Source organism: Camelus dromedarius, chromosome 7 (assembly GCF_036321535.1).
Source record: "Camelus dromedarius isolate mCamDro1 chromosome 7, mCamDro1.pat, whole genome shotgun sequence".
Classification (NCBI taxonomy): Eukaryota; Metazoa; Chordata; class Mammalia; order Artiodactyla; family Camelidae; genus Camelus; species Camelus dromedarius.
In genome coordinates, this window is record NC_087442.1 from 36427284 (window position 1) to 36455084 (window position 27801).

The 27801-nt window shown below is 43.5% G+C and overlaps 1 protein-coding gene across 2 annotated transcripts in view; it reads left to right on the forward strand.

Annotated features, from left to right (window-relative positions):
* The window catches only part of AOAH (acyloxyacyl hydrolase), a 153854-nt gene that overhangs the window by 54914 nt on the left and 71139 nt on the right, over positions 1 to 27801 (forward strand). For both annotated transcript variants that reach the window (XM_064487443.1, XM_064487444.1), the window contains 6 exons: positions 5099 to 5169; positions 12468 to 12528; positions 13675 to 13745; positions 14634 to 14682; positions 16532 to 16580; positions 18420 to 18514. In XM_064487443.1, coding sequence (XP_064343513.1) covers positions 5099 to 5169; positions 12468 to 12528; positions 13675 to 13745; positions 14634 to 14682; positions 16532 to 16580; positions 18420 to 18514 — 396 coding nt within the window. The remainder of the gene's footprint in view (positions 1 to 5098; positions 5170 to 12467; positions 12529 to 13674; positions 13746 to 14633; positions 14683 to 16531; positions 16581 to 18419; positions 18515 to 27801) is intronic.

Below are 27801 nucleotides of genomic sequence, written 5' to 3' on the forward strand. Positions count from 1 at the left end.
TCGCTATTAGTGTTCCCTTCCCCTCATATGTCCCCTTTGCAATCACAGTTTTATTCTACAGGTAGAATACTTAGTTCAAGTTAGTTATCAATAAGCCAGATATTTGATTTAGGTCCTAGTTGCCAGTCAGCCCCAGTTGAAAAGGAAGCAGAAAGGTAAACCTCTGAAGAATGGTGTCTGCCTCAGTGCTACCAGTCTTGGCAGGAAGGGAGCATTCATCAGAGATGAGAGGTCATGGCCTGCCTTTGGCTTCTCCCTGCTGGCCCACTCACCCTTCACCTGACGCAATACATTCAAGGTAGTATTGATTTGGCAACATAGAAATAAAGGGAAGGAAAATTCCTCTTGGCTCAGCTTACCAGATTTAGCAGATAAAAATGGAGGATGGCAAATTAAATTTGAATTTCAGATAAACAATGAATAATTTTTAATATAAGTATGTCCAGTGCAGTATTTTATTTGGCAACCCTACTTGTGGGAGGCACGTGGGTTTTGATGTACAAGGCTGATAAGCTGGCATCTCTACACAATCGATTAATCAATCACAATGTCTGCATTGCCAACTATTATTTATTTCAGTGAGTAATTAAAGGCTGACGATAGCTGGTTCTGCTAATCTGCTTAAGCCATTGAACAAGAAATTGAAACATCTCATGGAACCCTCGACCACCACCTTCAGAACTCTAAACAGAACTGAAAATAATACAGCTTTTCTCTCATTCTTCTTGATATGCATTTAAAAACTTATTCTCAGGGCATTGTTTACTTCACTAGCACAAACTGCCTTGGCATTAACTCAAAGGCTAATTAGGATTTTACAATTTTTCATTTCTGTCACCCGAATTGCAAGCATAATTCATGGGGCAAGATTCCAATCATTCCTTGCAAGAAGCCAAAAAAAAAAAGAAAAAGAAAGAAAGAAAATCAACTGAACAATTTAACAATTTTAAAAAAACTTCTCAAAAACCTCTTCCAATTTATTTACTCTCTAGATTAAGGCTATCAAGGAGAAAATAATCAGGAAATGCAAATATAAGCATCTTTGAAAAACTGCTCAGAGGATATTGGCTGCAATTAATTCCATTGTGACGGCTGATATAACTGCAGACCTGGCCAGGATGCAGAAAGAAACACACATAGGTTGCATATCATTTCAGCACTACCTGTCAGATGGTGAATCCAGACTGGGGAAGAGTTAAGCACTGTTGAAGGGAGTGAAATGTTCCAGAGAAGATCTGCATCTCAAGGAGGCCCTGAGAGGCTGCTCATGGGAAGGTTTCATGGATTTGGCAGAGCACTGAGCATCTAAGGGTTTAGTGTATCTGAGTTATGGCATCAGTTTATTTAATTCTCATGAAAACTCCTACAAAGTAGATAGCATATTTTTGTTATCAACCTCGCTTTACAAATGAGAGGACTACAGATAAGTAATTCACTCACTCCAAAAAGCTAGGAAGTGAGAAACCCATCCTTTAATTCCAGAATTAGCTTCTTCCAAGCTTCTCCCCTTTCCACTATTCCAGTAGCTCTCAACCAGACCTCCTCAGCGCTGAATTTCAGGAAGCACCATTTGCCTCACAGGCTACGTTGATATTAGAATCATGCAGTGCACAAACTGGACAGCCGTACGTGATGGCCCTGATCGCAAACCTACCTACCCAGAAGAACCATCTGTAAAGCTTTTAAACATTGTTGCTATTCAAGCTGGCCCCAAGTAAAATTTAATCCAAGTTAAATTCAAGTAATATACAACAGGGGCTGAAAAGCACTTCCTCAAGCAGATTCAATTTTAAGTTGGCTATGTACAGAAGAATGCTTGCCCTTCTCCTTTGACCCTCTGCTTATCCCAGTCCCCACATTTTTCCTTTATTCAACCCCTGCTTGTTGTTCTGTAGTCATTTAACTTCCTGAGGTGGGAAAGCTGCAGAAGCCTGCAGAAGCTGGTTAAACTGATGGCAAAATGAAGATGCTGCATGACTTCTGTGCCCAGAGACAGCCCGGATTTGAGACTTTCATTTTAGATGTGATTACATACAGCCAGAAGTGATATTTTAAATCCATTGCTGAGTTAATAACAGCCCACATTTTGCCTCTGTCTAGTAAGGTTCGAATTGAAAGGAATGGGCTGTCAAACATGCAGGCTAGGACTTCTGCAGTGCTGCTCTGTGTCCATCTAAGTTCTCTTTGCAAGTAAATTATAAGAAGTTAGTTTTTCTTATACTGTGTGATGGAAAGACTGGATGATCTTCCAGAAACCTATATCTTCAACAGAAGGGGTTCTGGGGGTCCCTGGACAACTTACATCATCTACAGCACACATCCTAGATCCAGTTTCTGCACAATGAATGTCAGAGATGGCTGCAGCCTTCAGGCTGAATTTTGACAGTGAACAGCTGTGCAGTTAGAACATTTTACTCCATTGCACCTCTTGTGTAGTAGTTGTCAGGCTGCCCGTATAATTTTTGATGTGTTGGTTATCATCAGTGTTAAAGTCTACATTGCCATTAACTTAATTAGACCAAGGCCTTCAGACTGAAGTAAGTATTAAAAGAAGTAGTGCAAACATTCAAATGCAACCTGACTTTGAGCTCTGGGTCTCAGCATGTGTCTCTATTTCCAAACTGCCACCAACGTTGGTATCATTGCATGCCGGCGTTTGTTTTACAGTGTGTCTGTCTATACTGCTCATCTCAGTCAGTTACCAGGTCAGAACACCCCTTCTTTTCACCACCATCCCCCTCCTCCTACCTTTCATCAGTGGTTCCCAACCAGTGACAATGTTGTCCTCCCATCTCTTGCCTGGCGACATTTGACAATGCCTGGGGACATTTAGGGGCTGCTGGCATATAGTGGCTAAATGCCAGATGTGCTTCTAAACATCCTACAATGCACAGGACAGGCCCACAGCAAAGAATTACTCAGCAGTGGTGCTGACGTTAGAAACCCCAGGATCAGGCCTCGAGGTCCTTAGACCAGTTGGCAGGGGATCAGACCTGCCCACAAGTGTCCCCACCCCATCTTGCCTCCTCCAGCCCTTCAAGTCACTTTCAGTGATACCCTTTCTGAAATACAAATATGATCCCTCTGCTTAACACCTTCAAGGATTCCCCGCTGCCCTCAGGATAACACATGCAGCACCCTAGGCTTGTCCTGATGCCTGTCTCCTCCCGTGGTTTACCATGTTCTCACAGTTCCTTACACTCCAGCCAGGTTGAATCTTTTGGTGGTCTTCGAAGACGCCAGCCCTGCTCATCCTCTGCGCAGAGCCGTGCCTCTCCGGCTTTGGCGTGCACTCCAACAACTTGAGACCTTGTCCAAATGCAGGTTCTGGTTCAACAGGTCGGCCTTGGGGCCTGAGACTCTATTTCTAACAGTCCCCAGATGACATCAGTGCTCCTGGTTTGTGATGACACTTTCATCAGGTCGGACCTAGGGCAGTGGTTATCAAACCTTCGTGAGCATCGGAATGACCTGAAGGCTATGAAAACACAGATTCCCAGGAACTGCCTCAGGCTTTCCAATTCAGTAGATCAGGGTGGATATCAAGTCTGAAAACTGCATTTGGAGTTGAAAAGCATAGAGCATCTGTCTCTCCCTTCCTTCATGACTTCTGGATCATCGCCTGCCTCCTCCTCCAGTTCCTAGAGAGTCACAACGCCTGGACCACTGCAGACTCCACAGAGCGTGGTAAGGGCTGGGCTGTCCACTCCTGCACTCCGCTAGGCAGTGAGCTCCATGAGACAATGACAGCCTCTTCTGCCTCCCCATCTTGCATGTGGATGAGGGTGCTAGTCAGGATGGTTCTCATCCTACATCACAATGATCCTTAAAGCTCTCATTTATAACCAAAAAAAAGGTTGCCTGTTAGCTTTTGCCAGGATCAAAATATTGCCAGCTGTTCACACAACTTACAGCCATCTGAAGGACTCTTGGCGCTGGCGGGAATCACTACAGGTTTCCGGATACGCGGAAGTAGAGCATTCCTATGGAATCTTTCCTAAGGCTAAGAAGCAATTACCTTAGGACAGTCTTGCTACAGATGCACGAAATAAATCGAGATGAAGCACAGAGGCCCAGAGACACAGCTCAAAGCCGTGGCAGCCTGATGCTGAGATGCTGAGTGTGGTCCCGGGCAAGAGCTGGGCAGTGCCACGCTCCCTGCTCGGGGTGTGCACTGCCGCTATACTGGCTCCTGCAGAACAAATGACAAACACTGTTTTTACTTTTCGCCTTTTTTTTGTAAGAGTGAAAATCCTCTTCAGATTTCTTTCAGTTGATGAGAATAGGTACTAACGTCGGTCTTTCACAGAAGCGAAGTGACGTAAAGTGAACTTTTGAAAAGCAGGGGATCCCTGTCGATCCCTCCCTTTGTGGATAAATGCTGGTTCCTAACTTTTCTGCCCTATTGTTTTTTTTTTTCTTTTGTCTGAGTGCGGAAACCACAATCTTTCTAAAAGCCCTACTTAGTAAAAAGCCAGGGATTTTAATTTATCCCACAGCTAGAGTCTCATGGAAACTGCTGTCTAAAATCCCTTTGCTCATGAAGCTTTGAAGGGCTTCGTCTGCACACCTCTCCTGCCCTCCCCCCAACCCCCAGGGAAGGGGCCTGCCTTCCTCCTTCTCCCTAAGCTGTGTCTCTCCTATTAGTCTTCACTTTACCTCATAACAGGATGGAATTAGTTTATTTGAAAATGTTCAATGTTCCAAATGTTTATTTGAAAAAAAGATATTTTTAAAATCCCACACCTAGTACAGCAAGGAGAGGAATGTCGTTTGAGTAGAATGGACCAAGGTGGGCCCGACCCTTTCGGGAAGAGGGTGGGGAAGAGGAGAAGGTGGGACTAGCTGGCTGAGGGGAGAGATGGGGAGCCTTCAGCCTGAGGATCCAGCATGAACAAAGGCACAGGGTCCGGATGACTATGCGTATGGGGTCAGGAACAAGAGATAAATTTAGTTAAGTAAGATGGCCCAGATTCTGGAGGAAGAAGAGTCGAGAAATCCAGACTGTGGAGCCAAGAGGAGAGGAAGGGTCTTTAGAAGTTGGAGAACCATTTCTTGAATGAAACAACTCTTTTTGTTTTTCTTTTTTTTCCTCCAGACATATTCCCGAAGTCGTTCTGATATTTGTTCACTCCCGTTTTTGGCCAAGATCTGTCAGAAGATTAAATCGTACGTACACAAGTTCTCCCTTCCTGAGCACTGGCAGGGGAGAGCATCTCTGAAAGTCCCTGTTTTCTAATGACTAAAATGATCCTCAAAGTTAAAAGGCTTCTTCCTGGAGGTGAAAGTGTTTCTTGCTCATGACATGTACAGAAACTAGAAGACAAATCAGCTCAGAACAAATCATTTTCGAAATAAACTGAATACGAGCATCTTTGAACCTCCAAGCCCGATTTACACCTCCGGCTGGAACGCAGCCTGCCTGCCGGTGAGACTTTTGAGTGGCCAGGGGACAGCCCCTCCTTGCTGTGTAAGATGCAGACAAGGTTGGCCACTCGTCATGGCAGGGACTCTTCGAGCATCTTTTGTGCAAGGCACTCACAAGGCTGGAAGGAGCCCAAATTATTATCTAAAAATCTAACTCTGATACATGTGAACAGGGTTCCGAATGCAGAGACGCTGTCCAGAGTTCCCAAACCCTCCTGTCTCAGTTTAAAATCCCGCACTTCAGCTCTGCCCTGAGACTGATGTTGTGCTGGATGTCATAGTAATCACTGTCCAAAACATTAAAAGATGCAGCAGTGTCCCGAGAGGCACGTTGGCCTAAGAGGCAAAATAGCATCAGTTCCACCTTCCACTCGAGTGAGTGCGGTGGTCCTGCCGCCAGGCAGTACACAGCCGCTGTTCTAGGGGCCAGATGCTGAGCTTTCAGTATGTTTCTGCACTGAGTGCTGCACTCCATGAAGTGGGGATTATTATTATTCCCATTTCACAGAGAAGGAAACTGAGTCTTAAAGAATTGACTTCTCCCAGCCACGAGGACCCAAGACACACCCCCAGGTATACTGAACCCCACTTGTTCTTTGGAAACATCCATGTTCTTGGCTCCTGCGCAATGCCACCTCTGGAGCCAGCTTTGAGGACTTGAGCTGCATAATGTCTCTGAGCCTCAGTTTCCCCATATCTAAGCTTAAGGTATAATAGACTCATTTAGAAAGTTTTTAAAATTCAGACTCTTTGGCCTGAGACCTGGTGAGAGAGCACCGTTCCGAGGCTCCCGGTTGTTCGTGTCCTCCCCAGTGACCACCTTCTAGTTCAGGAGCTGCACCACAGATGCTCCATGTACAGATGATGCTTTAATGACTGAAAATAATGTTCCTTCGCTGTGAGACATTTCCTGAGACCATGCCCTGCCCTGGCCCCCGGCGCTTTTATTCTTATTCTCTTGCAGGGACTTCCGATCGCTTGAGCCAGTTCTAGTCTGGCCTGGCTCTCGCTGGGAAGGGTTAGAGGGGAGAACTCGCCAGAAGTGAGAGTGAGGCCACACATCTGGACTGAGAGGCAGTATCCATTTCCTAGGGGTGGCTTAGAACAACAGAAATGTCTTCTTCCGCAGTTCTGCAGGCTGGAAGTCTGAAAGCAAGGTGTTGACAGCTCCCACTGAGACTCTGCTCCTTGTAAGATTCCCTTCCTTGCCTCTTAGCTTCTGGTGGTGGCCGTCCATCCTTGACATCCCTGGGCTTAAAGCCACGTCACTCCAATCTCTGCCTCCATCTTTGTATATGGTCCTTCTCCCTGTGTGTCTGTCTTTTTCTTTTACAAGGTCACCAGTCTTATTAGATTAGGTCCCACTCTAATGACCTCGTCTTCACTTGTAAACATCTGCAAAGACTCTCTTTCTGAGTAAGTTCACCCTCACAGGGACTGGGAGTTAGAACCCCAACATATCTTTTTGGTGAACACAGTTCAACCCACAGCAGAGGCACTTTTCCTATGTTCCTCCATCCTTCATCTCATGAGCTTTATGGGAGCTAAATCCCCTGAACATCCCCGCCTCTGCTGTGAAAGTGTCTCAGGAGAGGAGGAGGCTATGCTTCTGACCCACATTCTGAGGCTTTTGGGGATCCATTAAAAATGTTTCCTGTTTCATTTGCCCCCACGAGCTCCTGCAAGCCAGCTGTGCAAAGTTCTGGCCTGGATCCCAGAAACAGTTGTCAACACCCCTTTTCATGAATAGAGGTGGAGGCAGAGAGCATCAGGACATGAGGAGTGAAGGGGAAATACGAGACATGAAATAAGATGCTGGGAGGCTGAGGTGCAGCCAGGTCCCAGGCCCTCGGTCATTTCATCATGCCTAGCGCTTGCTGAATTGAGATCCCTGTCCCCTCCTTCCTGAAGTCATCATTGCATTTTCTGTGTCAAATGTGGACCAGCAAGATCCAAAATGACAACTCTTCAATTGAACCACCTTAAAAAACTGAATTCAAGAGCATCTTGGACAGGGATTTTCCTGGCTCCATTTAAAAGGGAAATTCTTCTTTTATGAAAAAGCAAAAGCATTTTGCTTTTTTTTCTTCCTAAAAGTCATTGTGCTTCTGGTATAATTTGTACCAGGTCACAATTTATTCAGTGCTGTCTGGTTTACAAAGCACATTTAAATGCAGCCTCATTTATTCTTCAAAACAACCTGTGGTTTAGTAATAATAATGACAAATAAAAGTTATCTGGTAGTGTCTATACACCAGGAACCCTTGTAAATGCAACCCTATAGGCAGACACTTTATTTGTCCCCTTTTTAAAAATGTAAAGTCATTGTTCCAAGTTCACAGAGATAATTATGGATAAATCTGACGCTTGAACCCAGCAGCCTGGTTACAAAGGCCAGGCTCAGAGCCACTATGTTGTCTGTCCCTTGACTCTTAGCCCCACTTTCAGATGAGCAGGTAGGTTCTAGATCATTTAATGCCTGACCCACCAGCACAGTCTGCACGTGGTAGCGACCAGACCTGCAGGTAATCCTTCCATAAAGTCCCCTCCAGCAAGAATGCCTTTCCCTCTTCCTGCCTCTCCCTGACCCCATCCTGTTTGGTCTAATGCCTTCAAAATACAGTGGAGGTGTCTCCACCACGGGAAGTTTTCCAGCTCCAGCCTAGCTCCATAGGCTTGGCCAGCTACTACCATGGGGCAGCCAAGTTGCGTTGTTGTTGTTGTTGTTGTTGTTGTTGCTGTTTTGATTAGAATTCACAGCGCCTACACATTGCCTATTTTTTATCTTGACGATGGTAAGTCAGATGGGTTTCTCTTAATAATCTCTTCTTTTTATTGAATTTCCAAATGCATGAACCCACATACGTATTGTTTCACATAAATGCACACAGACTATCATATCCTACGTTAATTGTGTTTGTAACTCATCATTCTTTTCTTTTCTTTTTTCATTTGTTCCTTCTTCCTCATGCCCTGCTCTTTCCACCCACATTAGTCTCTGTCCCCACCACAAGGTGTGCCATGTCAGTAGGGCAGGGCGTATCCTCCCAAGGTTTTCTCTGCTCCCATTTCATCTTGCAGAGATGCATGTGACACATCCCACACCCGCACGCAGAGAAACAGAGCCGCTCTGGCCCCAGCGTGCTGCCTCGGACTCAAATGTGAGGCTAATACACATGGAAATTTCATTCTCCCTATTTTTCTTTTGTTGTAATGCCCCAGTTTCATGACATAATTTTAGGGACTTTGAACTTGAATAGGTGGCCATTATGTAACAAAAAACATTCAGCTGCAATTACAGTTGCTCGCCGGACCAAGCCGGCTAGCCGGACCCCAGGCAGTCACAGGGTGGTGGCAGCAAGCAGGTGATTAGCTGCACCAACCAGCGCGATCACAGTGGTTCTAGGTATTTTCACTGTTAGCGTCTTTGCCTTAAACATCTTTGCTGCAAACATTTCCACCGCATAGCTAGTTAGCCATGAAGCAATTTTGCTGTAAAAGATAAAACAGTGAAAGATAAAAGAGAGACATTAAAAAGGACATAATGAAACATGAAAAGTGAATAACAGAATTAAGGAGACTTCATTGAAAATACAACTATCTGAATGTATTTAAAGTCTGTGGAGATTTCATGGCAATACTGCACAAATAACTAACTGATCTTAATTTGTGGCTTGTCCCTAAGCACTTGTCTTCCAAGCCTTCCATTCTCAGCATTTTACACGTTGTTTTTGCTTGTTGGTTCTTCTCCTCATTGAGCATCACACTTTTTCCCTAAAATTTCTTCCTTCATTAAGAGAGGTATCAGTTCCCAAATACGAGGATGCACATTTACACCTGAGCTTTGTATTGCATTCTGAAAGCCTGTGTACTGCTGGTTGTTCTTGGCATATTGTCACATGTATGTTGATGAACATTCCAAAGTTCTATGGGAAGTGTGAGTTCAAATCTGCCCCTTTCAGACACTCAGCCTCTTTCTCCTCCGTTGTAGTGTGTTTCAAAATGAGAAACCAGCTCTTGGGGCAAATCATCATCATCTGTCATAATTTTTGTATCATGTATCTCAAACTATCACCGAGTCATTGTACCTTTTATGGTAAAATTGCATTATGGTCAATTAGTTATGCAGTGAAAATGTTTGTGGCAAAAATGTTTGCTGCAAAGGTGCTTTCGGATAGGAAATTTATGGTGATAATACCAGACGTGCATAACTGGATGAAACATTTGTGTGGCTCAGAACCTGAAAATCTGAAGCAAGTCCATGGATTGGATTCAGGATGTCTCCAGAAACCAAAATGTCATAAGAGCAGACTCCTGACTCTTGTTTGCCCAACCCTAGAAGCCATCCTTGCAATACTGTTAGCATTGCAAATAGTAATTAAAAAAAGCTGAGGTTTTGTGAGTATTTATCACATGCTTGGGACAGGTCTTCCATGCTTCACATGTAGCAACTCATTTAGTCTTTACAACAGCCTTAAGAAGCAGGTACTGACATTGGCCCCATTTGCAGATGAGGTCACAGATGTACACAAAGGTTAAATACTTTGCTTAGGTTATATATCAAGTAGAAGCAGACCTGGGATTCAAACCCAGGGAATCTAATTTCAGAACTTAGAACTATGTTACAGGGCATCCACTAGCTTTTCCTTCCTACTTGAACACCTGTCCCCCATTTCTTGCTTTGAAAATGCTTTCTCATCCTTTAGCTTTCACCTTAAGATCACCGCCTACCCTGTATAGAGTTAGAAATGTTTTTCCTCTTGGTGCACAGCCCTCTTATGCATTTTTTCCATAGTGCTGTATTTATTTATTGAAGCATTATTTTCCCTCATCCATCATTAAGCTCTTCTGGCACAGGAAATGTATCTTATATTCATCCCTGATACCTAATATGATGTCTGGCACATGGCAGGACTCCAGAAATGCCTGTGGAATGAATGAGTAAATGAATGAATGGAATGAATATTCTAACATACAACCAGATCCCTGTAAGGTTACACAAGGTATCAGATTTAGATCAAATTTTGCAGAAGTAGTAGTAGTGAAAGTCAACAATGCTTTATCCAAAACCTTGGAGCCAGATGTGATTTGGAATTTGGCATTTCCCAGATTTTAAGAAAGTAACATACGGTGCGTATACTGTAACTCACCTAACACTCCCAGCACCTCCTGATCAAACACATTTATATTTCGGCAGTGAAATGTATGAATATTCAAAGTAAGGTAAAGCTTTTGAATTGCCTTGGATCAGTTGAGGTCAAGTTTTGCCACCAAATGAATTTGCTGCAAAGTTGAAAATAAAATACAACTCTTGTTTTTCAGAGCTGTTTGGATTTGGAGACTGTGAATAAGGGATTGTAGAGCTGATATAAGTTGTGGTTTATGCTATTTCTTTTTATATTACCCCACTTTTATTTATATTATCCCAGCATCATCTATTTTTTATTCTTATTTTTTATTGTCATGTAGTTGATTTACAATGTTAGTTTCAGGTGTACAGCGAAACGAATCAGTTATATATATATATACACACATATATTTTTTCAGTTTCTTTTCCACTATAGCTCATTGCAAGAAATTGAATATAGTTTCCTGTGCTAATCAATAGTTTATGCTACTTTAAATGACCAAATACCCTCTTCCGTCTAGAATGTATGGCTCTGGTTCGTCACTTTGAGCCTTTAAAATAAACAGATGGTGAAGGGAAGGTATAGCTCAGTGGTAAAGTGCCTGCCTAGCATGCACAAGGTCCTGGGTTCAATCCCCAGCACCTCCATCAATAAATAAATAAACCTGATTACCTCCCCCCACTTAATTAATTAATTAATTAAGCAAGTGAAGTTTAACTTAATGAACTGGCTTTCTAATTCTGGAGACAACTAAAGTGTTCCTCCTTTCAAGGACAAACTCTCATCCCAAAGATGGCAAAGGTAGGAGGGAACACCTTTGGCATCCTTAGTGAGACCTTTCACCCAGCACACTTTCTCAGACTGAAAATACGGCTATTTGGGTTTGCTCATTCTCTTGCTCGCTCCCTCCCTTTCCCTCTCCCCCTGTGTCTCCTCCTTTTCTCAACTAGAAAAATGAAACAGCTATCCAAGAGGTCAAATGAGCACATGGGAGAAAACTTCCTAGTCTTACAGGAGATGTCATCTCCGAAGAGGCCTGTGACGTGGCCTTCAGGTGGGGCCGCCGTCCCAGAGTTCGTGAGGCAGGCTCCACACTACCAGTCAGGCTCCGCGCTGGCTCTGGCCGAACTCACGTGCCTTGAGGCTCTCAGAACTGCTGAGAAGCCCTCGATTCAACAGACAGTTTACTAAATCCTGTGAAAGGTCGTGTGACTCTACGGTCTAGGCTCCAACAGTTGCCTTGCCCGCCATCTGACTGCACTTCCCTGCCGCCCTGCGAGTGATTTCCCTGGAGGGAAAGCAGTGTTTGGCATTTGGAAGCGGGGAAAAGTCTGGGAGTGAGGACACGGGGGAAATCCTCACTCAGGGGAAGTGTCCAGGATTTTGGCCTGAATTGCTTGTTTATCGATCACATCAGAGTTTCCCACGCTCACGAATGGGAGTGAAAGTTGCCAGCTGACAACGAAATGCCTCACAGTTCTTAGAATAAGTGGTTTCAAAGAGTAGACTCTTAAGAAAAGACATCTATCACAGAATGTGTAAAATGTGTACAATCGGTAGTACTGAGCTCATTGATCGGACCAAAAAGACAGTCTCCTTCTTTCCAAGGGACCCCAGCACCCATTTCCCATGCCCTCTAAAACTTCACTTCATTATTTCACTTCCCCAGTATAGGGCAAGTAAAATGTCAGTGGGAAAATAGTTCTGTCGGGTGAGGGGCAGGGATGAGCAGCTTGGCTGGTGCTTTCATTTTATTTTTAAAATTTTTATTTAGACCCTTAATTTTGTTTTTAGAATGGGCTTCTGTCACATAAACTCAACACAGCCCTATCTGAAAATGTGTCTATTTGTTTTCACAAACACAATTTCTTTTTTCTCAGCTCACCAGGTGTTTTGTTTTCTTTTTTCTAGAGCTATACAAAATTCTGTGCCATCCCAAGATGTAGATTCAGACAAATACAGTGTTTTCCCAGTAAGTATTTTAAAGAGTAACCAGATGTTCACTAAATACTGCATTGCTTCCTACAAATTCCCTTCCTTTAATAAGACAAGATTGAATGCCATTTGACTACATTATTAATTTGATAATACACCATTTTACGATTTTTACAGAATTTTTGGTATCTAATATATGGACTGTCAAAGTGGATCTTGTCCTAGACTATTTTTGTTTCCTGAAGCTATTCCCAGCTAGAATTCTCCATGGGGATAACAGTTATCTTGAAGTATGTTGTGAATTATTTCAGAAATTCTTAAACCTATTTTTAACTTAACTCTTTTAAAGTGTATGTGTGTGTGTGTGTGTTTGTATTTGTGTTTGGGTGTGTGTTTGTTTGAGAACAGTTAGAATGTCAGGATGCTCTCTGTGAAAGCCAACAAGCAAGTAATAGATGTCACAAACTCTCCAAAGCTATTGGGATCTCAGATATTCTGACTGGGGGTGCAAGAAATGAGAACATTGTTTGACATTCTCATGACTCTTGACTCTTTCAAATCAGACACGTCAAAAATATCACAAATCCATGCAATTAACCAGTTTGGCTTGAGATTTTTTTAATTATCCAGTAAAATGATTAATCATTTGACCAAATAAACCGATTGTTTTGGGGTCTGAGAAAATTGATAATTAATAGGGAAAGTTCAGGGAGTTGGATGGTCCTGCTGTTTGTGAAAGTGCAACGCACACACATGAACATACATGTATACACAGACACGTGTGTAAAACATGCATTCACATAACCACGCCCATAAATGCACATATGTCCACATACATGCACACTCACACACCTGCACCCCCATACACCCACAAGCAGCAGCAAGCACCCAACAGCACATACACACACACACACACACACACACACACACACACACACACACAGTCACATATAAAACACTACCACCTGTGATTGGCCCTAGTACTATATTACATTTCACCTCACACAGGATGTCTTAGCATATTATATTAATCTTAATTTTCTTAGTGATTTCTAGTGTTCCTAGGCTGTATTTGAATTAAAAACTGCAGGTGTTAGTATTTTTCAGACAGGTCTGATGGGCTTTCACTGTGGATATTTCAAGGCAGAACTGAACCCCTTCTGTGTGTGCTGTTCGATTTCAGACACTGCGGGGCTATCACTGGCGAGGGAGAGACTGTAATGACAGAAACAAGACGGTGTACCCGGGTAGAAGGTAAAAGTCTCTCTGGTCACTGATTTTGAAAATGACTTTCTGAAAAGGAGGCAGGAGGCATCATTATCTCCCCTAGCCTAGGGGATTGGTGCTTACAGAGAGGAAGGACCTCCTTGTCCCGACTGAAGTAAAGCTCAGTAAAAAAAACAGTATTTGTTCATTCATTTGTCCAAGACATGTTCATCAAGCACACACTAACTGCCAAGCACTCTGCATCATGTTGGGTGGTAAACAAAACAGAAATGGGTCCCCTCTTGTGGAATTTACAGTCTAGTGGAAGAAATAAGTGAGTGGACGGGTTATGGTGGATGTTTATCCAGCCTCCTGCACGAGTTCTACGGGAAGCACTGGACCCAGGAAGAGTAGCCTTTCCCAGCAGGAGTAAGGAGAGGAGCCCAGGTCACACTGTAGTTCCGGGCTGATGTTCAGCCACTCATATCCAGACTTCAGAAATGGATATGCCAACCTTCATCTTGGCTGTGACTACAGTGCCGAAGCATTAAATCAACCAGATCTCTGGGACTTTAGAGGCACAATTTAAATGGTTTCACCTGTCTAAATAAAATAGACTTCAGATTGGTTCATTATGCTCATCAGCACTGTTCCACAACAATACGGTCCATGAATATAGTCAAGCATGAAAAGACTGAATTTGGTTCACAGTTCCTAGCCAGCAGCCAAAGCCAAGATAATGACAAAGAGGCCAGGAGAGGCTTCTGTGTGCCACAACACACAATGGAGTGTAGCACTTTTCCTTGAAGAAACTGTTGTCTATTATTGACGCTTGGAGTAGCACTCATTCATCCATGCATTCATTCATTCACTCGTGAAGCTAACATTCAGAGTGACAGTGTATGCCAAAGACCAATGTTGGTGTTTCCTTTGTAGGCCAGACAATTGGGATGCACATCAGGATTCCAACTGTAATGGCATTTGGGTAAGCAACCAAATTCAAATTTACCCCTGTTCTCTTACTTTTTGCCCTCCTTAAGAGCACACAGCCTCTTTGCTTTAGTCAGACCCAAGGAAGAAGATCTAATGTAGACTACAGTGACTCTCTCTCTGCTGTTTGCAAGAGGGATGTAGAATTCCGATCCCACTTGAAGAGTGTCAATGAATAATGAGAGTTGAGGCTTTCAGTCACAGCCCCTGTAAGCCTTGCTTACTCACATCTAATCCCTTTATTCTGTTTTGAACAGTGTGAAATTAAATGGAGAGTGGTGTTAGCAAAGTTTTCTAGCAACCCAAACAGCTGTTGGAGCTAACTGCATGCTGTCATCATTTTATTGTAGCCTTCCCCCACCCCCATTTTGTAAGGTTACTCAGGCAGCATGGAAATTACCCTATGGTTACCCTGCTACCTACATCTTGAGACTTCTAATGCTGATGCCCCAGTTCCCTATAAATAATGGATTTTCAGCTTCCAGGTAAAGAAAAGGGAAGGAAGGAGAAAAGCCAACCAAACCTTTATCTAAGGGCAGCAACAGCAGCGGACCCAAGTTTTGTGAGGTCTTGAGCTTACGTGATATGAGGGGTCCTTACGCAAAAAAAAAAAAAGAGACTACCAAATACAAAATCATGTATGAAAGTATAATTAATTAGAATAAGAAAAAAATCCTAATAAATGATTGGAGTCTTGGAAATTCAGGCCCGTTTCTTTCGAGACCTCTTTTCCAATTTACCAGGAGTGCTTACGTGGAAACATTGTTCTGAGTGCAGTCTGGTGTCTCCTTTCCATCTAAAACACTCTAAAGCTCCCAGGACTCACACAGGTGGGGATCATACAAATAAGGAGCCTTGAAATTTCGGATTCCCCAGCTTCAAGATAAATCCCCTTTGGGGGGAGCGTGTAGCTCAGTGGTAGAGTGCACACTTAGCATGCACAAGGTCCTGGGTTCAATCCCCAGCACCTCCATTAGAAAATAAATAAATAAACCTAGTTTTTCCCCCCCAAAAAATTTTTTTTAAAAAAGATAAATTGCCTCTGAATAGTTACCTAATTTTCTGCTTGGATAAGGAGGAGAAAGTCTCTGTAAATAGCTTCCTCTCTTCAGGACACATGGCTTCTGGGATATGGAGAGCAAGACACATTGTACCCCAGTATAGCCCAGCCCACCCACCCTATCATCAGTCACACTGCCTTTTCATGAGAAGGAGAAGACATTACCCCTAGACCTTAAGGTATCAAGGTGTCAAGACCCCCAACCTCACTTCTGGATTTCTCAGTCTCATCCTATTGACATTTGGGATCATTCTTTATGGTTTGGACTGCCTTGTAAATTACAGGATGGTCAGCAGCATTGCTGGCCCCTCCCCACTAAATGCCAGTAGTTCCCCCTTCCCTACTGTAACAACCAAAGATGTCTCCAGACATTGCCAAAGTCCCTTGGGTTAGAGATGGTGGTGGGGGTTCAGCCCTGTTGAGAATCCCTGCTCTAGAAGCACCAATCCTTAGGTGCTGGAGGTGTCAGGACACTGAGAGCTTCTGCTCAGAGACTGCTAGACCCTGTGTCCCAGCCACTGAATGGGCCCTCAGTGACACTCCCAGCACTCAGAGCCCTGGCCTGCAGCCCACTCTATGAGATGGTCCTTATTCCTGCCCCCAGTTCCTTAAAGCCCAACTCACTTACATAGACTTGCTTTGTTGGATTAAGGGCTCAAGAGATTATATAGGGTTTTATCTACTGTTTTGCCTTTGTGCTTTTAAAGCCATTTGGGAAGGACTTCGTATATATGTCTCATAAATTTAAAAACAAATTGCTAATCTCATCATTTCTCTTTTAAAGGGTGTTGATCCAAAAGATGGAATTCCATATGAGAAGAAATTCTGTGAAGGTATGAACTGTAAATAAGTCACTGTCCTTATGACAATAGAATATCAGTTTCTAGTCTGAGTCAGCTTGAAGGGAACAGACCACCTAAGTGAGAAAGTGCCTGATGTGACAACATAATGTTGACCAATTTATGTTTCTTTTCATGACAGATTACAAAAAGACATGAAAGAGATTATAGAAAAACGAGGCAGAATCTAGACAAAGCAAAATGGAATTTGTTTAACTGATTCCTTAATTGAGGTATTGGAAACTTTAATGATAATATTTTAAAAGGCTGCAAGATAGATAACAGGTCACTGAAATCTTTTTTCCAAATAAAAAACCAAGTGGAGATGATCATTTTCAATCTTCTCCACGTCCTTCTCAATACTCTGCAAGGTCAGACGTCCGGGTTTGTACTGACAGAGTCCTTGTGCCTGCTGGGCTAGAGACTCATATCTGGGTGACTTGGGGGAGACCCCCAGGCTGTATCCTTGAGAGTTCCCAAAAATACCTGAGCAAAAGCTCTGGACTCTAAATACCCAAATGCCACACACACCTGGGCTACCAGGACTTCTGGGAGAAAGCTATTACAACCCACATAGTACTAAAAACACAGTCTTGGTAATGCCCAAAGAGTTTCAAACAAGACCCTGTGGTAGCACCACTGTTTTATATTTAGGCAATGCTTTCCCCTAACATTTAGAATTTCATTAATTTGTTCATTCAACAGATATTTCCTGGATGCCTATTCCTATTATGTTCCAAGGGCTCTGAGTTTTCATGGACGGTGGTGATACAGCCCTTGCCCTCAATATCAACTTTTGCCTTTGAGCTGTCAAAGGAGTAGGATGGGGTAGAAAATGTAAGGACCCAATACATAGTTATGCAGTTTAGAAGTGCTTGTAGGATGAATAAAAGAATGAATTACCAAACTTAACGAATAAATAAACTCAGATCTGAGTGGAATCCTGGTGTGAGGCCCTAGGGTCGCTGTGGGAAGTCTCACAGAGTCCCCGAATCCCAGCCATTCCTTGATGTCCTGGGCTTCCTCGGTCCCCATCTGTGTGGCCAAGGGCCAGCTGTCACGAGGTCCCAAGATAGGGAGCCACTGGCATGAGGCTGGGCCATCCTCAGCTTGATTTGGGGGGTTGGAGGTGGGGGAAGGAGGCTGTCCTCTCTGACTCTGGGAGGTATCAGTTGATTCTTTCAGGATCTTAAGGGATTTGGAAGAGTACATGCATCACCTGTGGGTGAGTGATTTGTGTAGATGGGCCTCAGAATCAGATTAAGTGATTCTTAACCTCCAAACACATAGAGCAGCACAGAGACCTCGATATCTCCATCTCCCCGCTGATCAGCCATAATCATCCATCCAGTGCTTTTACGTATATAGAGTAAGGACTTTAAAAGACCATAACATCTCTGAAAAATCAAAATTGCTCCATGAGATCACTCATTCTTATAAAGTGAATTATAACAGAAACAGGAGTGTCTTCCAAGAAAGCAATTTTCAAAACCAAAATTTAGGGCCTATTTCTGAATTCAGATAAAGTTTTGATGCTTTTATTCATCCATCATTCACTTAAGATGTTGCACAGCAGTTTGTTTTATGCTGAGCTGGGAAACACACCTGCATCTGCACAGCTCAGCTCGCAGTCTCCATGGCCTAGAAATCTCATCCAGCTCCTAAATGCTCTGCCCCTCACCCTCCAGCATGCGAGAAGTGGCACTGCTGCATCGCTCTTACGATGCTCTGTGCACGGAACACGCACCAGGATACGTGCTCACCTAACTGCCCAACCTGGAGGCTCCAAACTACTTGAGTGCAGAAGTAATGCAAATAAATTGTGCCCCCCAGGTTCACAGCCCAGGGGAATCATTTTGCTGGGAGACTCGGCTGGGGCTCATTTTCACATCGCTCCCGAATGGATCACAGCTTCGCAGATGTCTTTGGTAAGTAATTTTGGTGGTAATCGTCCCGGATGCGCTGGCCTTTGTGTTAGCTTCCCCCTTGCTCTCTCTAGATGTGCTGCCAATTCCAAACAGGTGCAAATGCCCCTCCTCAGCACAATATGCCATAAAAGGCACAGTCCACAGCCACTTCAGTGCAGTGCAGTTCAAACAATGTGATGAGAACAGGCTCACATTAGAGCCATCCTGGACGTTAGAGAAGGCAGATGGAAAGGAAGGAGCCAGGTGGGAAGGAGACTTGGGCACCGTGAGGAAGCCCTTGCCCTCCAACCACTGCAGGATGTGGTTACCGCCTACCAAATGGAAACTCTGATCCAGGGACATTAAATTACAGAAATCATAAGTTCTTCCTTAACCTCTTTTCTCAGACTGAAGAAATCAAACATGACCCTGAACACTCTCTGGCTGAACCTCTCACAAGTGCCCAAACTTGGAAAACATAGACCTCCCTTCTAAGGATGAGCAGAGAAACATTTGAACATACTAAAAAATGTTCCTAATCTGCCAAGAAGAGAGTGCTTTTGAAAAAAAGCCTGCTATAAGAAAGTGACATTTTGTGAGATAATTAAATTCAGATTCTCAGCAATAATTTTGAGGAGATTAGACTCGGGGGGAAAAGGAACACTCTGAGGTCAGGGAAGACTCATTTTAGGTGAAACAATAATAGCCTGATGTAAAAATGCAGTGGCCATACTGACCAGCAAAAAATAGGGTGAGCCAACCAGTTAGCCAACTGGGAAAATTCTGGAACTCAGATAAGACGTACAGGGAAGGTCCTGGAGATTGAATAGGAAACCCAGAAGAAGAGAACACATCAGACAGAGAGGAAATGGTGACCAAATAAAGAATAAAAGGTAGTAATTTTCTTGAGTTGAGGAAATCCTTGACTTCAATTCAAAACCCCACTAAATGCCAGAGAGTATAAAATAGACTCTCCTCACCATGTCTTTCTTTTCTTTTTTATTCCAAATATAAACAGAAATCTTGCAATCATTCTGCCCAACCAGCAACTAGGAGACATACTAGGAGGAAAAATCCTTTTGGCATCAGACTTCTCTCTCAACAGTAAATTTCAGGAAACAGTAGTATGGCCTCTCCAGCATTTTGAGGGCTGTGTGTCAAAAGTGCTCTATCTAATTGCCAAGATACTGTTCTTACATGAGGGCCACAGAAACGTATGCTCAGTCATTCAAAGATTCAGAAAACATAACAGATTTATGCCTTCCTGAAAAAAATTATTTTAAGAAGAATTCCAGTCTCTCTGAGCATGATATTATAAGAGGAAGGCAAAAAAAAATATGTTATTACTAGATTTAATTACAGAAAATTTTCAGCTGTATGCAATGTCAAAAAATTCGTAAAACTGAAAGACAAATGAAAAACTAGAAGAATATTTATAACACGTAAGACAAGATTTAAATCCTAATAACAGAGTTCCTGCATATCAATAATGAAAAAACAATCTAATTTTTTAGTGATCAAGAAATGATCAATAAATATAAAAAATTTCATCTTTAGTAGTAATCAAAGAAAAACAAATTAAAACAACAATGCAGTATCGTTTATTATCTGTCAAAAAGGCAAAGGTTTAAAAGTGATAAAAGCCTACTTTTAGCAAGAATGTGGTGAAACGGACGTTCATTCACCACCAATGAGAGTTTCAGTTGCTAGAACTTCTCTGAAAGGCAAGTTGACAATATGCATAAAGTGACCTTAAAATGTTTGTGATTTTAACCAGCAATTCTGCTTCTGAAAATTTATCTTTAAAACTAATGTCCTTTGCTCAAGAATCTATGTACATGAGTGTTCATCAAAGACATTTATAAGAGCAAAAATGAAAAAAGAAATTAAAAAATCAAAAAATAGATTAAATATGTGAAAATACTATATTTATAAAGTGAAATATTATGCAACTGTTAATACATATATTATAAACACATTTCTTACCAAGAAAACATATTTATGATAATTTGTTAGGGGGCAAAACCAGGTTACAGGATAGTAATATATGAGCCAGTTTTTCTGAGTATATGTGTGTTCATGTGTTGCAAAGAAAATAATTGGAAGGTTGTAGATTAGTATGTCAACACTGGTATCTTTGGATGGTAAAATTCTGGGTAAATTTTTTTCTAATTTTTCTTCAATGAATTTTTGTTATGTATGTACCAAACGTTTGAGGGATTGTTTTATTTGGTCTTAAGCAAATAGCTAAGGAAACCAGCTAAAGAATACTAAAGCATCACTTTTTTTTAATCTTCATAAAAGCCATCTTAGGTAGGTGTTATTACAACATAGCCTCATAGTACTTTACAGACAAGTACTCAGAGAGGTTGAGTGGACTGCCTAAGGTCACACAGCCAAGAGGTGCAGAACCACTTCCTGCCAGCATTATCTTGAACAAGCCACCTAACCAGAAACTCTGTAAATGCTGATAGGAACCATCGTAGGCAAGGCCATGTGCTTCGGTGAGCTAAGGTCTGTGAAAATGCTTTGGAAACTGTATGTTGGATTCAGGACAAAAAAAAGTAGATAGATGCACAGTTCATGCAGTGCAGTGGTGGCGGCTAGCCAGGCTGGTCTGTGTCCTCATGCTTGGCCTTCCTAGCCCACACCTGGCCTCTGCAGGCTGAGGTGAGGGGTGCCTCTCACTTTAGGGTCCTCAGGGTGGGGACAGCCTCTCTCTCACTCTCACTGGAGCCAGCAGCTCCCTCTGCAGGGTGCTAAGTCTCTAGGGAAGAGAAAGACCCACTGAAAAGACACTTTAAAGAAATCACTCCCGCAGTCCAGCAGCCAGCCCCCTCGCAGAGTCCTGACAATTGGCATTTGGATTGTAGCATTTTTTCTCTGCTCTTTGCAACGACACAAGGATTGAAATACTGCAGATCAGCAATTGTTGGCTTGGGTTGGGCTTATTTCCCACCCAACCTCTGTCACTCTTTGGCAGTAAATGAGTAGTTTTGAGAAATGACTATAAGAATGGCAATGATGTAGGGCCAATGAGAAGCCCACATGAGACGTAATAGTAATTGGAATTCATGAGTTTCATCAGTATGTCAATAATGTTTTTGGTGGTAGGGACAACACTACAGTTTTAGTGTCATTTTCTCATCTATTTCAAGCCTTTGATGTCTCTCCCAGTTAACACTCTTCAAGCTAAAAGTTAGGTACTCTGAGCCTGGGCCACTTCTGTGGGATATCATTTGATAAGAATGAAAGATGGGACAAGAAGAATAAAACAGAGAGATTTTGCTTAGAAAGTTACCCCCACCATTCTAAACTTGTCTAGAGTCAGTAGGGCAGTGGGGCTCAGCCGTCCCCATGAGGGAAGGGAGGGGTGCTTCTCCTCACTGTTAGGAGGCTACTAAGAGACTTGCATAAGTGTCTCCAGAGACGGGGGTCAAAAGAACTGGTGTCTGACACTCTTGTGAGTAATGTAAGGGTGGTGACTGAGGCAGTGGGACAGAAAGAATATGTGTCCCGGGGCAAGGACATGGACCCCAGGAAGGGAGAGCCAGCCTGGGCCGTTGAAAATCCTGGAGAGTATTGCGTGGATTTGACCTCAATGTGGGTGTTAAACTCCAGATGACCAGGGGCTGAGTGTGAAACTTAAGTGAAGAGAATGTACCAACTCCATAATGGGGATTTATTAATTCACTGGAAAATAACAATAAAAAACACAGCAAGATAAATAATGTATTTTCAATAACAATAAGCTAGAGGAATAGCATGCTTTCAAAAAAAATAAGCTAGAGGAATAGCAGTCTCTCTCACTTTTGTGAATCTCCTTGATATCTGGATAGAAGACAGTTGGATTCACAGATCTGCTTCTGAATTATTAGTATTATTAGTATTATGATGAAAATAATGATCTCATGAACACTGTGTGCTGGTCTCAAAGATCTCCAGGGGTCTCCAGACGGTACTTTGAGAACCATACAGTTTTCCCACTGCCTCTCATGTCTGAATTTTGAGGATTTACAATAGAAAGATGCGGTTGTGGGGTACTGCAGTGTAGTTTTCAAAATTCTTCACACCTAGAAATGCCAGAGAAGAGGCACTGTATGATAGAACATTTTGTAGGGCAAAATGGTGAAGCCGTCAGCATGGTGTGGGCTAGCCTCTCAACCCAAGTGTTTCCACAGCGTGTTGGAATATACGAGGTTCCCCAAGAGAGCATCTCTTCCCGTCACAGTGTCCTCAGTCCTCATTCTGCCCATAGGTTCTCCCGTTTGAGAGCCTTTTAGTTATGGCACCACAAATAGAGAAACCTTGCAACCTTTTGGCTAATTCAGCAGGTGGAACCCTTTTAAATTGGGTTTCTTGTCAGTGTCAGAGTCAGCATTTGTCAGGGGTCAGTCGGAAAGCTGAAAGCATTCGAATAGAGAGGATTTAATACAGGGGATTGGCTATACTGGTGATTTGATACAGGAAACTGATTACACAGATATTAGAACAAAAAGAGGGATGCTGAAATTATCAGAGATTAATCACTGCAGGAAGCAGCTGCTGACTTCAGGGCCAAGGAACAATGAGGAAGGGGTGTTACCAGAAGCTGGAGGAAGGTGGGCGGCTGGTACTCAGATCACAGCACAGCCTGTTTTCTGACTGCTGAAGGCACACAGACAGCTGCTGCTGGGACCACTGAGGAGTGTGGAGAGGGGCTGGAATTCCACAGCAAAGGAGGCTGGAGGCTGCTGGGGGATGCCAACCTCACCTGAAAGCCAGAAAACAGTTCCTCCTCTCCTGCTCCCATCCCCATCCCCACTTGCCCATCTCTCAGCTGTACCTCATATTGGCAGGGAGCTGCAGAGAAGTGTGGGAAGTGTCATTTGTAGCATCCAGCCCCATAATGCAGAGCAGAGAATAATAGAGGAGTGGGCTTGGAGCCCAGAGGCAGTTGGTGTTTTCCCAGCACAAGTCACTCAAACCCTTCCACACCAAGTCTGGAATCAGCTCCAGCCAGCACTGGGCACTGGAAAGCAGGGATGTCCAAGGGGGCTGAAGAGCAGCAGAAATCTTACTCAGTGGCTCAAGGCTGGGTGACTGTCAGGAAACAGCTGTCAGAGGCCGGTGTTGATTACTCAGTCTCATGGGCCCCATGGAATCAGAGGCCTGGCTGGTCATCAACGTGGCCTTGACCCAGTAGAGCCTCATTTCTTTAGGTCCTTACTAGCCTGGGACCTGCCTCACCCAGGGAGCGCCCACATTGCCTGCCGTTCACCAAATGCCAGATCATTTCCTCCTCAATGGCCTTTTAGGACTCTTTCCCAAAATGACCAGGAGGGGACAAACACCCGAAAACTGTCTTTAAAATGAAGCTGCATGACCTTCCTCCAACCTGTTCAGCAGACGGAGGTTCTGAATTTGCGTTCTGTTGCACTGACTGTGAAACTCCCGAGTGCCCACCGGCCCTTCACCCCACCCTGTAATCCCTCCACCATCTCATGTTCCACACCCAAAGGAACCACCCCTTCCAAGGTGGAAATTCTGCCGGGTGGCCTCTCTGGGGGTCTGTCAGTGGGAATGCGTATTTTCAACCAGACCCTTCAGGAACCCCCCGAATGTTTGGTGCCATTCCTTTGCTGTGCCAAGTAGTAAATCATTTTCTGGGAAGAGCAGTAAGTGCTGTAGAAAAAATGAGTATTCATTGTTCCATAATAGGCCATTCTGCCCTTTGTCAGACTAGACAGCGTGTCTTTGCCTTTGTCTCCCTCTAAGGCAGAAAACACTCCTGCAAATACATCACCCTGTCCCAGCTGTGCTCATCAAAAAGGAATCCACAGTCTTGGGCATCTTTCCTGCACCAGCCCCTCTCCTCTCCTGCTCGCTCCATCCACTAGCTAAAGTGGAGTGGCACCCAAGAGGCCTGTTTACAGCTAATTAGATTAAGGGTGTGTTCATCTGGAAAGATAGTTGTAGTTCAATAAAGAGAATATGAAGAATCACCCTCATGGTCCCATAGAAACAGGGTCTGAGCCTCACTCTGCTGGGAGCAGAGAGACTTTTCTGCCCTCTTCCTCTTTTAAAAAAAAAAATCCTTAGCATCTTTCCAAGATGTCCTTAGTAGTCAAGTTCAAAATAAGCTTTCCATATCACACCAAAAAAACCTCAACTTAGAAAGATTTCAAAGAATAACAAAATCTGAAAACACTTCCATGCTGTCTAATTTTTTTTTTCTTTCAAAGGAAAAACAATCACTGCTTGGGTTGTTTTGTTGAAAAAGAAGGGGAGGTAGAGAGATCATCAAGGCCAGCCGTAGATGCTGCCCTCCTGCTTCTTCCCCCATCTGCTTGAAAATTACTTCCAAAATATTAAACGCTGCATTTCACTGAACCAGAATTGCATGACAGGTCGGGGGAGAGGAGGGAGAAGCGATTCTGAAATACAATTTCCCAAATGTTTATTTTGCTAGCGAAGACTGTTGCCTGCACGATTATAAAATCTTAGCACGACCCCTGGCAGGCCGTTGTCTGTAGGGTAAGTAGGCGCAGACTGAATTTCGTGCTGTGTCAAGGACAAAATGAATCCTTAATCTGGCTGCAGAAAATGCATATTCACCCGAGAGCAGAGCGGCTCCAGTCTTTCGAGCTCCTGTGCTTTTCATTCCTCTCTTTGAGATGGTTTTGTAAATCAGGTTTGGCTGGTCTTTATTAGCCCACAGACAGCACTGGCGGTACCCGAGCTCTTTCCTGGCCTGTCACTAACCTGCCCCATCTCCGCATTCTGGATTTATCAGTGAGCATAAAGCTTCCATTAAGCATAAAGGCTGATTTTCATGGCGCATAATAAAATATGGAAATTGTACTGCAGCTAACTTCAAGTCGATTCTAGAAATATTAAGAGTCAGAGTACATTTTTATTTTACTTTTTTTCAGATGAGGAAAGGCTGTTGTTTAGGAAAACTGGACAAAATTACATTTTCCGTTCCTCCGATATCTTTCAGGCTGGCAGATTAAAGATGAGAAACACTGAAAAGAGAAGCCTCAATCCTAGTTATTTCTCATTTATTCTGTCAGAAAAAGAGAGTTGTGTGCACCATGGTGAATCCTTTTCTCCAGCAGCTATCAGACCACAAGAGACAGAATGGTCTTCTGTTCCCTTTCCCAGTTCATGGGCACAGGCCAGGCAGGCTGTTGCCTTGAGTCCTGATCAGTTCAATGACCTTTTCTTCCCACTCTAGGTGAGCATCTGGATGTCTTACCTGCCAGCAGAGTCAGGTGCTCTTGTGCGCTTATCCTTCTGAAAACATCAGTGATCTTAGCCCTCACTGCCTTCTGCAAGAATTAGACATAAACACTGGTTGTTATGAAAACCCACAAGAGGAAATTATTTTAAGCTCCATACTTCTGAAAGGCATTTGTAATTACTCAGCCCACATGCCTGCTCTCCCAGCACATTAGACAGAGATCTCCGTATAGGGAGGCAGCATGAGTCAGTAAACACCTGTGCGATCCAGTGTGTTGCTAAGACCAGAGAACAATTTCCTGCCCTCCAGTTAATTATATCTACCACTTTCCTTCACTCTCCCTCAAGTTTCTCAGCCATAAAATGGGTTTCATAGAACTGTCTCTTCATCAGGGAAACATTTACAATCTCAAGTCAGTTGGCATGTGGGAAGAGGAAAATTCTAGCATTTAAAAATAATTTTGGTTGGTTGGAATTGATTGCTACATACCATTCATTCATTGGTTCCTTCAACTAATTCCCTCCATGCTACTCCTGGGGGAATGACCAGGACAGAGATTACCCAGCCCACTCCTTGCCAAGGCCTGAGGGAGTCAAAACTGTCTTGTGTGTGATTTCCTGGGGATTTCCTACTAAAGGCAGTGACTGGAGGATTGGTCAGAGGAATGAGCTAAACCATCAATCCTAGAGGAAAATCAAGGGGAGCATTATGAAACACTAGGTCCAAAGATTCTGGAGGCAGAAGCTGAGGACAGCATCACCAAGAATTTGAAGCCTGATTGATAAGAAACCCAAAGGAAAGTAGCTCAAGAAGAACCAAAGAGGTCGTGGTCTCACATTGGTAACAGAGAGTCAGCAAGAAGGTGGGAGGGTCAGCCCTTCTTAAAAGACTAGTTATTATGCAAGCAAAGTACAGGCTCAGCTGATGTAACAAAGAATCTCCAAATTAGTGACTTAAGACGGAAATGTGTCTTCCTCTCATATAATAAGGCGTGATGAGAGTGGGAGGAGGGCACCGTGCAGAGGAGGGCTGTCACGAAGGTCAGGATTTAGCTAATGCTTGACCATGAGTAGCAACTGATCAATAAAGACAGAGAAGTAGGAGGAAGAGCTTGTGACAAGCCTGGAGGTCAGAGGGGCCACAGGTGGCTGAGTGGTGGGAGAGACAGGGCTGGGGGAGGAGGCTGGGGCAGGGGCAGCACCATGTGGAGGCCGACGTTGAGTAGCTACACTGGAGCAGCTTCTCCCAAGCCTGGCAGTCAGTGCAGCCATTTAGGGCACTTACTAAAAATAAGGATCCTAGGACCCCACCACAAACCTACCCAAACAGGATCCACGTTTTAAAGAAGCACCCCATGAGATTCTGGGATACACTGCTGAAGATAGGGGTGGGGGTGCAGAGGCAGAGGACCCTGGCCAGAAGCTGCAGCAGTAACTCAAATTGAAATAATAGAAAGGGGTTTTGTGACAGCTTCCCAGTAGAAGGTGAAATGGGAGAGAAAGAAAATGAGATCATTTTTTTCTGAGTGAGACAGTGGGTTTAAGAACCCAGCTCAGCCCTGATCCTGAGGTGCCCAGGTGGCGGCCTCCCCTGCCTCACTCTGTGGCTTGACTGTGGACTTGGGGCTTCTTCTAGAGTCTAAGACTGGATTTTTACCTCCCAAAAGAGGGAGACTCCCCCACCCCAGACAAATAGCAGCCTGGATGCTTCAGAAATGACCAAACCTTTACAGAACCCCATGAAGTATCTGAAGAGTGGACTTTTATGTTCTCCACCCTTTGTTGCCTATTTCTGACCCTTGGAAGAGTTATTTTTTCTGTATGTGGAAGAATTTTTTTTTCCATTGGCCCCACAAAAAGTTGATTGGCGATTATCTTTGTATAAGAATGGGACATTTTAAACTCTTGTTTTCTCCCTTCTGTGAATTTAGATACAGTTCTCCAACCACTCTGGAAGTACCAGTGGAAGGAATTGAATTCTGTAGGAAAAAAATTTCATCTGATACAGGGCAGTTAGACAAACGCACCCCTCCACTCATTCATTGACTAAATCAACCATGGGGTTAGAGCATAAATCATAAACA